Source organism: Engraulis encrasicolus, chromosome 18 (genome assembly GCF_034702125.1).
Source record: "Engraulis encrasicolus isolate BLACKSEA-1 chromosome 18, IST_EnEncr_1.0, whole genome shotgun sequence".
NCBI lineage: Eukaryota > Metazoa > Chordata > Actinopteri > Clupeiformes > Engraulidae > Engraulis > Engraulis encrasicolus.
The window spans coordinates 52,771,152-52,783,362 of record NC_085874.1 but is presented as its reverse complement, the minus strand read 5'-3'; the positions used below and the strand labels follow the sequence as shown (position 1 = coordinate 52,783,362).

The 12,211-nt window shown below is 49.7% G+C and overlaps 1 protein-coding gene across 1 annotated transcript in view; it reads right to left on the bottom strand.

The window, feature by feature from the left end:
• moxd1 (monooxygenase, DBH-like 1) overlaps positions 1–12,211 on the bottom strand; it is a 79,470-nt gene that overhangs the window by 64,976 nt on the left and 2,283 nt on the right. The window contains exons 2-4 of the mRNA XM_063222593.1: positions 10,336–10,482; positions 8,181–8,348; positions 7,422–7,505 (exon numbers count right to left, since the gene is read on the bottom strand). Coding sequence (XP_063078663.1) covers positions 7,422–7,505; positions 8,181–8,348; positions 10,336–10,482 — 399 coding nt within the window. The remainder of the gene's footprint in view (positions 1–7,421; positions 7,506–8,180; positions 8,349–10,335; positions 10,483–12,211) is intronic.

Below are 12,211 nucleotides of genomic sequence, written 5' to 3'. Positions count from 1 at the left end.
TAGTTGACTCCAATAGTGTTGCGTTATTCCATTAAAGGGCCAACGAGAAGATAAATCTCTTTGTGGTTCCTGCTATTTCGTTTGACAGCCAGCCTCAAGAACGTCTTTCATTCAACCAATTAAATCATATTTCAAAGGCAGAAAGAAAGCACCTTCATAAATATATGCTGTGTGTAGAAAGCATCTTCATATAAATATCTACTGTGTGTGTGTTCCCAGTGTTGTTTTGGAGGCTGCTTTAATTATACTTTGGGACGTGTAATTTACTCAAAGTACAGGTGGGTAGGAGATGACTGGGGGGGGGATTAACAGGGCTGCTGCTAAGGTTTTGGGGGCCCTAGGCATAACTGGTCAGGACCCCCCCCCCCTCATAATTAAATAACAATAAATATGAATAAATAAGAATAATCTAATAACTCATAAATATGTTTTGTAATGTAATGCATTTTTTTCCATTTTCATTTCAGGTTTTTAGTCAATATCAATTCAATTCACTTCCTGACGAAGGCTTCATGCCGAAACGCGTCGAAGTATTTTAATCATGCTATGCCCACCAAAATAAAGGCATTTTAATAACAAAGAAGACAAGAGCCTTGGTATTCCTAAAACTTTTTTTTTTTAATCAATTTAAGCTGCTCCAATTCTGGGGGCAAAGTGGTTGGTGCCCCAAACACTGGTTGGTGCCCTAAGCAGTCTGCGTACTCTGCTCATGTCTAGCGGCGGCCCTGGGGCGATCGCGCTTCACAGGCTCCTGTTTAATGACAGTGTAGAGCAGGCGAGACGGGTGGGGGAGGGGTGGGGGTGGGGTGGGGACTGTCAAATAAATCTCACGAATAAACAAAGGCCCAATGGCAGCCAGAGAGGTTGATAGAAGTGCACTCTCTGATACCCTGTTCACTCATAGCTAGAAGTGCACTCTCTGATACCCTGTTCACTCATACCTGGGTATTCTCATAAGTACATACTGCTCTCGCTCTCCCGTTTTCCAAAATATCTTTCTTCCCACACTACCTGTGAGTGGGCATAACTAGGCTATCGAGAGCTACCATAAATATGCCACCACAGTGTAGAGGGAGGGGCCAGACCCATGGAATTCAGAGTTGAGACAACCAGGATACAGGAAGTAGGTTGGTGATACGATTCGCGTAGATTCAAATAGTTCTTGGTTTTCTGTTCTAAAGACTAACCCACCCAACCCCCGAAACTCCCTGACTGCCAGTTTGGGAACAACTTGGGTACGCTATGTTTCCAAGAGTTTTCAGAGACAATTGGCGCACATCCTCAAACACACACACATGTTCATGAGGAATAAACCACAAACTGGACATGTAGCGGCAACGAGTATATTACTATAGGCCAGTGTTTCCCAACCTTTTTTGTCTTGCGTACCCCCTAAGCCTCTTAGTTGTGCCATGAGTACCCCCTAATTAATTTTCTATATCATTTTCTCTGTCCTGATGTGGCTGCTCCATACATTTGTTATAATAATAACACTTTTCCAAGTACCCCCTGCAGTGTGCTCGCGTACCCCAAGTGGTACACGTACCCCTGGTTGGGAAACACTGCTATAGGCTACCATCAACTTTTAGTATGTGGAGTAATTATCTACACCAGGGGTGGGGGCTATTTATCCGGCTGCTAATATACTTTTAATGATATTCAGCTTAGAATCAAAGAAAAGGGGGGCGCACCTTGCATCAATTTTTTTCTTTATTTTTCTGTGCACAGACGCGTTTCGGCGTGTGCCTGCCGGACCGGTGTCGGATCCAACAGCAGGATGTCGTGCGAGATTAGGGAAGTGCAACCCAAGTCGCCCTCATGGGCGGAGAAGACCGAAGAGTACCTCAGAAGCAGGGCCCGGACCTCAGCCTGTTCCTCGGCAGGCAGGGGTAACAAGTCCACTGCGCGGATTTGTGTCTCCAAAGGCGACGGGGCAGGCGCCTGAGGGTCAGTAATGGCGGCCACGGAACGGACTTCCACCACGTCCCGTGGCAAGCTGATGATCGACACAGCATTCACCTGTCCGAGTCTAGTACGAGGGTACAGCAGGACGTCCGTACAACCGACGTTAACTACAGGGATCTGCACCAAGCCACGGGTCACCTGCACCAAGGCAGGGGACACCAGCAACCCCCCGGGCAACCCCCGGTCCGTCGGCTCAAAGAGGGTTCCAAGCCCTGAATGTTGCTCAGGGCAGGTGGCAGGAATCAACTTCATGGTCCCCCCCGGAACCGCCATGGCGCACGGCCCGGACATTCACCACGCCGCTGGTCTCGGGGGTGGGCCGGATTTCAGCCTGATGACAGTGTTGCAGCGCTTTTCAGCACTGGTCGAGGGGCAGTTGACACTGATGGGAGATCGAAAAGCGTGGGACCGTGCCGCCCAAAAAGTTCCTTATAACACTTGCCGATAACATTCATACCAAGAACCACAGGGACACGGAAGCCGTGCCCCCTGGGGGGTCGCGAACGACCAGAACACCGCAATCAGGCATACTCTTCCCGCAAAGCTCAATATTCAGCTCCAAGTAGCCCAAGTAAGGGAATCTCTAGGCCGTTGGCCGCTCGGAGCTGCAGCCAGTGACATGAGCGTAAACGCTCCTGCCCCAAAGATTCGAAGTTGGCAGCGAAGAAACTTTCAGTGACGGTGGACACCATAGACCCAGTGTCAATGAGACAGGGGACCTGAACCCCGCCTATCCGGACGAGCAGATGTGGACAGTTAGAAAGTAACGCCTCGGCGGCATTGGGAGGGTGAAGGGCATTACGTGAGCCAAGAGAGGCCCCCCCGGACTGTGACTCCTCAGTCCGGTGGGCGTCAGTTTCCGAGGGCTGGTTCGGTTGGAGGGCCCATTCTCCCGAAAACCCGGAGCCTCTACGGGAGGGTGCTTGTGGGGGCCCCACCACTCGTTCTCCGTCACAATTCCGCAGCAATATGGGCCTGTCGCACGACAGCGCCAGCAGACAAGGGTCCCTCCCGAGGAGACCGACCTCGCCTCCGTGGCTCCCCCTGTGTGGCCGCACCCCGAGAAAAATGCTGCAACTGAGCCTGTTGATTTTGCACCATTTCCATGAGCTTCGCCATGTCGGCCTGCAACTTCTCCATATCAGATCTGGTCGGCGCCCCACCACGGGGATCCATGCTTACGGCGCAAGAGGTACCAGGGACCCCAAGGGAGCGATCGAGTGAAGACAAGGAAAAGCTACGCGGCCGCTGCGGTTCGGCGGCGCCCTCCCGTTCCCAACGCATGGCTTCCTTACGCACCGCGATCAAAGTGGCTAACGGCGTGGTCCGAATGAAACTCTTCAAGTGACGACGCAAGGCGCCCTCGTTAACATGCTCCACAAACTGATCACGCAGAAGAACGTCAGCGTTAAGAATTCCCTCAGGCGCATTTCGTCTAACCTTATCAATAAGGGTCATTAATGCGATTGAAAACTCTAGCAGTGTCTCTCCCTCTTGCTGTTTTCTCGAAAAGAACGCCTCCTGCAAGGCCACGTATGACTGTGGGCAACCGTAAAGCTCCTGTAAAATTTCTAAGATTTTCTCTGGGTTTTCTTTTTCTTCTCTCGGCCTATAGCGGATCTCATCCCGTGCCTCGCCATCCAAGTGATCGTAAAGAAAATAGGCTCTCTCGGCAGCAGAAAAATGGCGCGCCCGCATACATGCCTCCGCCTCCTCCTTCCACGCCTCGATACTTATGCCCCCATTTCCCCTAAACAATGGGCACTTCTTTTCCCTTGGGACAAAGACCAAACGTTCTGTAGCGGGCCCTGCCGGGGCGTTACCATTTACTGTGCTCGTACTTGTGGCCCGCTGGGCGAGGGAGGCCTTTAAGCGCTCATTCTCGGCTCTTACCTCAGCCAACTCATCCCTAACCTCTTGTGCGTCCCGCGACATGCTGCGGAAACCGATCAAGACAAATTTGGAAAATGCAAAAACTCACAGGGATGGCTGGTCCAAATCCCGAGAGAGGGGCGGTCTCCCAACCTCGGCTGCTGCTCCGCTTCTACAGGAAAAACACAAACTCACAGCGCTTATTCCGCTACCTGTTGCAGCAATCTAGGGACCGCTGTACCCGGAACCAGGTCACTCACGTCTTCTTGGTCTGGCTGATTCTGCCGCGACAGGCCGTCCGCATTACGCTCTCTCAGCAGCAGAAAAATGGCGCGCTCGCATACATGCCTCCGCCTCCTCCTTCCACGCCTCGATACTTATGCCCCCATTTCCCCTAAACAATGGGCACTTCTTTTCCCTTGGGACAAAGACCAAACGTTCTGTAGCGGGCCCTGCCGGGGCGCTACCATTTACTGTGCTCGTACTTGTGGCCCGCTGGGCGAGGGAGGCCTTTAAGCGCTCATTCTCGGCTCTTACCTCAGCCAACTCATCCCTAACCTCTTGTGCGTCCCGCGACATGCTGCGGAAACCGATCAAGACAAATTTGGAAAATGCAAAAAAACTCCACAGGATGGCTGGTCCAAATCCCGAGAGAGGGGCGGTCTCCCAACCTCGGCTGCTGCTCCGCTTCTACAGGAAAAACACAAACTCACAGCGCTTATTCAGTGGTGCTCTAACTTTCAACCGATGGTGTGAAAAGTGCCTTAGGTGCCAAGAGTCCAAAGGGGAGCCTCCTCTAGCCGCCGCGTATATGGGTGAGGAACGGGAAGCTCTGTCACCCTTGGCCTTGATCCTGTTGCGGCAGTGGAAACGGTTTGTGGAGAACGATGGAGTCCTTTACCGGAGAGTGCTACACCCCAGTGGCCGTGATGAGTGCCTCCAGCTGGTTTTGCCGGCTGCCCTGCAATCAGAGGTCCTAAACCAGCTCCATGAGCACCATGGCCACCAGGGGATTAATCGAACACTGGAGTTGGTTGGGCAACGGTGTTACTGGCCCCGCATGTTTGCGGAGGTGCGCCGATGGTGTGAAAAGTGCCTTATGTGCCAAGAGTCCAAAGGGGAGCCTCCTCTAGCCGCCGCGTATATGGGCCACCTGTCCCAAGGGAAAAGAAGTGCCCATTGTTTAGGGGAAATGGGGGCATAAGTATCGAGGCGTGGAAGGAGGAGGCGGAGGCATGTATGCGGGCGCGCCATTTTTCTGCTGCCGAGAGAGCCTATTTTCTTTACGATCACTTGGATGGCGAGGCACGGGATGAGATCCGCTATAGGCCGAGAGAAGAAAAAGAAAACCCAGAGAAAATCTTAGAAATTTTACAGGAGCTTTACGGTTGCCCACAGTCATACGTGGCCTTGCAGGAGGCGTTCTTTTCGAGAAAACAGCAAGAGGGAGAGACACTGCTAGAGTTTTCAATCGCATTAATGACCCTTATTGATAAGGTTAGACGAAATGCGCCTGAGGGAATTCTTAACGCTGACGTTCTTCTGCGTGATCAGTTTGTGGAGCATGTTAACGAGGGCGCCTTGCGTCGTCACTTGAAGAGTTTCATTCGGACCACGCCGTTAGCCACTTTGATCGCGGTGCGTAAGGAAGCCATGCGTTGGGAACGGGAGGGCGCCGCCGAACCGCAGCGGCCGCGTAGCTTTTCCTTGTCTTCACTTGATCGCTCCCTTGGGGTCCCTGGTACCTCTTGCGCCGTAAGCATGGATCCCCGTGGTGGGGCGCCGACCAGATCTGATATGGAGAAGTTGCAGGCCGACATGGCGAAGCTCATGGAAATGGTGCAAAATCAACAGGCTCAGTTGCAGCATTTTTCTCGGGGTGCACCCCAGCATTTTTCTCGGGGTGCCACACAGGGGGAGCCACGGAGGCGAGGTCGGTCTCCTCGGGAGGGACCCCTTGTCTGCTGGCGCTGTCGTGCGACAGGCCATATTGCTGCGGATTGTGACGGAGAACGAGTGGTGGGGCCCCCACAAGCACCCTCGCGTAGAGGCTCCGGGTTTTCGGAGAATGGGCCCCTCCAACCGAACCAGCCCTCGGGAAACTGACGCCCACCGGACTGAGGAGTCACAGTCCGGGGGGGGCCTCTCTTGGCTCACGTAATGCCCTTCACCCTCCCAATGCCGCCGAGGCGTTACTTTCTAACTGTCCACATCTGCTCGTCCGGATAGGCGGGGTTCAGGTCCCCTGTCTCATTGACACTGGGTCTATGGTGTCCACCGTCACTGAAAGTTTCTTCGCTGCCAACTTCGAATCTTTGGGGCAGGAGCGTTTACGCTCATGTCACTGGCTGCAGCTCCGAGCGGCCAACGGCCTAGAGATTCCTTACTTGGGCTACTTGGAGCTGAATATTGAGCTTTGCGGGAAGAGTATGCCTGATTGCGGTGTTCTGGTCGTTCGCGACCCCCCAGGGGGCACGGCTTCCGTGGTCCCTGGGGTTCTTGGTATGAATGTTATCGGCAAGTGTTATAAGGAACTTTTTGGGCGGCACGGTCCCACGCTTTTCGATCTCCCATCAGTGTCAACTGCCCCTCGACCGGTGCTGAAAGCGCTGCAACACTGTCATCAGGCTGAAATCCGGCCCACCCCCGAGACCAGCGGCGTGGTGAATGTCCGGGGCCGTGCGCCATGGCGGGTTCCGGGGGGGACCATGAAGTTGATTCCTGCCACCTGCCCTGAGCAACATTCAGGGCTTGGAACCCTCTTTGAGCCGACGGACCGGGGGTTGCCCGGGGGGTTGCTGGTGTCCCCTGCCTTGGTGCAGGTGACCCGTGGCTTGGGGTAAGGTAACCTCTCGGCAGCAGAATCGTGTGATAGTGGGTGTCCTGCTAGCTTGGCTAACGCTCTCCTCCTCCCTCGCAGGTTGTATCCGTGTGGCCGTGGTCAGACACACCACGCGTTTAGGTGCACGAGCGGCGACTTTTAGCCCCGGTTGTGTGGTGCCTCTGGAAGCCGGGAACCCGTATTTCGGCTGCTGCTCCGGCCTCGGAAATTGGACATTCGTGTGTGTGTGTGGTGTGAATTGGGTCTTGAGTGAATGTTTGTGTGAGTGATATTACTCGGCAGAAACTAAACAGCAGTCCGTCCCAGGAGCGACCCACGCCGAAACGCGTCTGTGCACAGAAAAATAAAGAAAAAAATTGATGCAAGGTGCGCCCCCCTTTTCTTTGATTCTAAGTATTCATTTGGGACAGCACCCTTAAAAGTTATCAAGAAACCTGAGTGAAGCCTGCTACCTACTTGATTGATAATGATATTCAGCTTCACATGAAATATGTTTTGTAAAGGAATCTTAGAAATTACATTTGCAATACAATTACATTATGTTTCAAGGGAACTTGAGAAGGTGGGATCTGGTTTAAAGGATGCTGCCTTCTATATAGGTCTTAAGTGCAGGGGGACATTCTGGTTTAGTACAGCCCTTGGTTAGTGCGGCCCTTGGAGGACTTTTACGGCTTTTGGAGGAATTTGAAGGTTCCCCACCCCTGGTCTACATAACATGCATAGCCTACTACTGTCGACTTACTCTGATGATGTGGTGCTTGGTCTGGACCTCTGGGATCTTGAATAACTGGCACCAGTAGGTCGTGTCTTTCGAGGGCACGAGTACCTGTCTTGAAGAAACAGCACAAAGGCACAAACATTATCAGAGATTCCAACATTGGACAGACAATTGGACATTCTAACAAAATTCTCCTTGTAAGTCGCTTTGAACAAAATGCTAAATGCTAATGTAATGTAATGTAATGTAAAATAATTATTCATTTATGCTTATTTTGGAGACACAGACAGAGGGAGAGGCAGAGAGAAACACAGATGGAGAGCACTAAATCCTTTTGTATATGGATATAGGTACGTAAATGCACGATAACTTTTGTCTTATAACCTGCATTTTGTGTTACGTTCTGTATGAACAGGAATACCACAGTTGCTTTGTACATGGTCCTGCTGTCATACATGTACAGTGTGTGTGTGTGTGTTGTGTGTGTGTGTGTGTGTGTGTGTGTGTGTGTCAGGGGTGGAACTTAATTTTTTCCCCCACCATTCACTGTGGCAGGTAGATTGTAAATTTTTACCAGTAAAAGTGACTGGTTGAAAAATGTACCAGTCACCACTGAAATTTACCCGTCATTGGCAGGTGGAGGATGGGTGCTTATTTCCATCCCTGGTGTGTGTGTGTGTGTGTGTGTGTGTGTGTGTGTGTGTGTGTGTGTGTGTGTGTGTGTGTGTGTGTGTGTGTGTGTGTGTGTGTGTGTGTGTGCGCGCGCGTGCGTGCGTGTCTCACGTGTGTGTTCTTCAGGTCGAAGTGGGCTGTGCTGGGGGGAGCGGCGGCTCTACTTCCTGGATTTAGCAGCCGCAGACTCTTCCGGCCGCGGTTCGCTCCGTGGTACACCGGCCCCGCGGGCCCCACGTCCTGCTCATGGTAGGCCCAGATCACCCGCACCGTACTGGCCTACAACACAGCGTGGGGAGGGGGAGAGGAGAAGACGCCTGGCTTTATTACGCTTTAGCTTATTAATCCACTACTACTACACTCTCTACTGGCCTAGAACACAAGACGGAGAGGGGGAGAGGAGAAGACGACTGGCTTTATTACGCTTTAGTTTATTAATCCACTACTACTACACCGTACTGGCCTACAACACAACACGGAGAGGGGGAGAGGAGAAGACGACTGGCTTTATTACGCTTTAGCTTATTAATCCACTACTACTACACTCTCTACTGGCCTAGAACACAGCGTGGGGAGGGGGAGAGGAGAAGAAGACGACTGGCTTTATTACGCTTTAGTTAATTATTCCACTACTACTACACTCTCTACTGGCCTAGAACACAAGACGGAGAGGGGGAGAGGAGAAGACGACTGGCTTTATTACGCTTTAGCTTATTAATCCACTACTACTACACTCTCTACTGGCCTAGAACACAGCGTGGGGAGGGGGAGAGGAGAAGACGACTGGCTTTATTACGCTTTCGCTTATTAATCCACTACTACTACACTCTCTACTGGCCTAGAACACAGCGTGGGGAGGGGGAGAAAAGAAGACGCCTGGCTTTATTACGCTTTAGTTTATTAATCCACTACTACTACACCGTACTGGCCTACAACACAACGTGGGGAGGGGGAGAGGAGAAGACGACTGGCTTTATTACGCTTTCGCTTATTAATCCACTACTACTACACTCTCTACTGGCCTAAAACACAGCGCGGGGAGGGGGAGAGGAGAAGACGACTGGCTTTATTACGCTTTAGTTAATTATTCCACTAGTACTACACCACACTGGCCTACAACACAATGCGGAAGAAAAGAAAAGAAGAAGATGCCTGGCTTTATTACATTACATTACATTAGCATTTAGAAGATGCCTTTGGCCAAAGCGACTTACTTAAAGGGGTATGCCACTATTTTGGGGCTTAATACAGTTAAAATCGTTGGCTGGGGTTTATAAAGGTGGTAAAGTGTCTTATTTTTCATGTAAGCCGTTGTCTTGCTGTAAGACAAGTTAAAAGAGGGAATATGTAGCTAAGCTAGTGAAAGTCAATGTATCCATGTAGCATGCTACAATGCTACACGGATACATTGACTTTCACTAGCTTAGCGACATATTCCCTCTTTTAACTTGTCTTACAGCAAGACAACGCTTAACATGAAAAATAAGACACTTCACCACCTTTATAAACCCCAGCCAACGATTTTAACTGTATTAAGCCCCAAAATAGTGGCATACCCCTTTAAGCGTATTATTCCACAACTACTACACCGCACTGACCTAGAACACAACGCAGGGAGGCGGAGGGGGAGAAGAGAAGATGACGGAAAACAGCGTGGTGAAAAACACTGGAACGCCTCACCCAGAGATTAGTACCATCTACACCACGGGCTGTCTACGGAGAGTGAAGAACATCCTACGCGACTGCTGCCATCCTGCCTATCACTTGTTCTAACCCCCACCCTCAGGTAGAAGGTACAGGACAGGTCCCTTCAGAGCCAGACTAAAAGACATCCAACATCCTATAACACCAGGCCATAAGACTTTTGAATTTACCGGAGTTGAGAAATGCTACTGCCTAAACTTTACTTAGGGGTTATTTATTGGGGCTACTTATAATAGTGGGGTTGGGGAGCTGTTTAGTGGAAGACTAGCTTTATTACGCTTTAGATTATTATAGTGTTAGTTCTGCTGTTGTGTAGCACTGGCCTAGAAAACACATGGACAGCAGGAGGAGGGAGAGGAGAATGAGACTGGCTTTACTACCATTTACATTATTACAGTGGTGTTCATGTATAGCAACTGCTGAGAGAGTAGAGTAGAGTTCTTGTATTACTAGTGAGGGAAAAATTAAGGTGTCTGACAGCTTACACGAAAACACAACATACAAAACATACATACATACAAAACATTAGGGTCACAGGTGAGGTGTTGCCGTGGTAACGTACCGATATGTCTTTGTCGTTGGGGTCGCAGGTCAGCTGGTCTCTGCTGAAGGCCAGGGTGGTGTGCGTGGCGTTCTCTCTGCCGTACTCCAGCCTGTAGCTCTGCTCCGGGTCCCTGTGCACCTTTCTGCTGGGGTCAGCAAAATAATCCTGTTGGAAGCCGGCACGTAAAGCAGTGTACAGGACCTGTGACCTGGGCCAAAGACGTCAAGGGTTGTTGTGTTTTTTGGAAAAAAGGTTCGCCCACTCCTTTGGATTGGCACACTCCCCTTGGATTGGCATGATGACATTTCGACCAGTCGATGCCAAAGAATGAATAAAAAGAAAAAAATAACTTAAAGAAGAAAAAATCCAAAGGAGTGTACGAACCTTTTTTCAAAAAGCGTAATTTTTTTTGTTCCGCACCAGTACAGGGATTGTGCCCAGGAAAAGCCACAAGTGTTATTTTTTATTTTCCCAAAGACAGAAGATCACCATCCAAGACTCGTCTGACGTCACTGACCACTTGTCTATACATGAGAGTAACAAAGTCTGCAAATTCCAAACAATACCAAATGTTAAGCATAAAACTAAGCATATTTAAGACATAATGCAGTTATTCTTAAACTGGTGATTGGAGCCCGCTAGTTGAAAGTATTGCAAGTGGGCCTTGAAATCATTTTCTGAAAAATCTGAGTGATATTCGTGTGTGTGTGTGTGTGTGTGTGTGTGTGTGTGTGTGTGTGTGTGTGTGTGTGTGTGTGTGTGTGTGTGTGTGTGTGTGTGTGTGTGTGTGTGTGTGTGTGTGTGTGTGTGTGTGCCTGTGTTGCTGTTGATTATTGATTTGAGTTGTATAGTTTATTGGGTCAGAAGTGGGCCCTGAACATTGGTGAATATTTCAATGGGGCCCAAGTTGGAACAGGAGAAAACGTAATTTGATTTCCCTTGTATGACTTGTGCATATGAAGAAAGTGACAATAAAAGCTGACTTAACTTGACTAATGCATAAGAGTGAGTGTGTAAAGAGTAGCTGATGATCTCTGTAGTGTTTGGCTGGATCATGCTAATGACGTCGACTATAATCATGTCCTCACTGTAAGTCGCTTCGGTTAAGAAGTGTCTGCCAGATGTAATGCAATGCAATGCAAAGCAATGTAATGTAATGTAATGAAATGTAATGTAGTGATATCGACTATGATCATGTCCTCACTGTAAGTCGCTTTGGCTAAGACGTGTCTGCAAGATGTAATGTAATGTAATGTAATGGCATAATGGGTGGGTACCGTCAAGTGCAAGCAACTGTGAGATGTACGTAGGAGAACGTACCTTCTGTAGAAACATAATTTGGCATCAAGAGGTGCATTACGTTTCACTGTTTTCTTTTAATTAACTTAATTCAGCTGCCCTATATTTGGGGGCTGCCTCCTTGTTTGCACATGGATAAAACTGTGTGGGTGTTTCATCTACAAAAAGTGTGCAAATTAAACGTGCTAAATATAACGTGCGGCATCTAGATGAGAAGTAGGGTCACTTTCCATCCAAACAACCCAGGGCCGCCACAAAAGCAAAAACGTACGCTTCGGAGTACGCTTCGGGCACCAACCACTTTGCCCCCCAAAATTGGGGCTTCTTAAATTGAGCTTGACTAAAAAACGTAACGAAAAAGTATTGAATTAAATTACAAAACATATATTTATTAGTTAGAAGATGATTGTTATTATTATTACTACTATTACTGTTGTTATATAATTCCCTTAGCATTGGCCCTGAGGACCCCCCCCCCCCCGCCAACCGATGCTTTGATGCTCCGTGCAGCATAGCGATGCTCAGAAGTGAGGCCAGCCCCACCACAGAGCAGTTTCCTGATAAATAATGTAGGAATAGATAGATAGCCTCATGG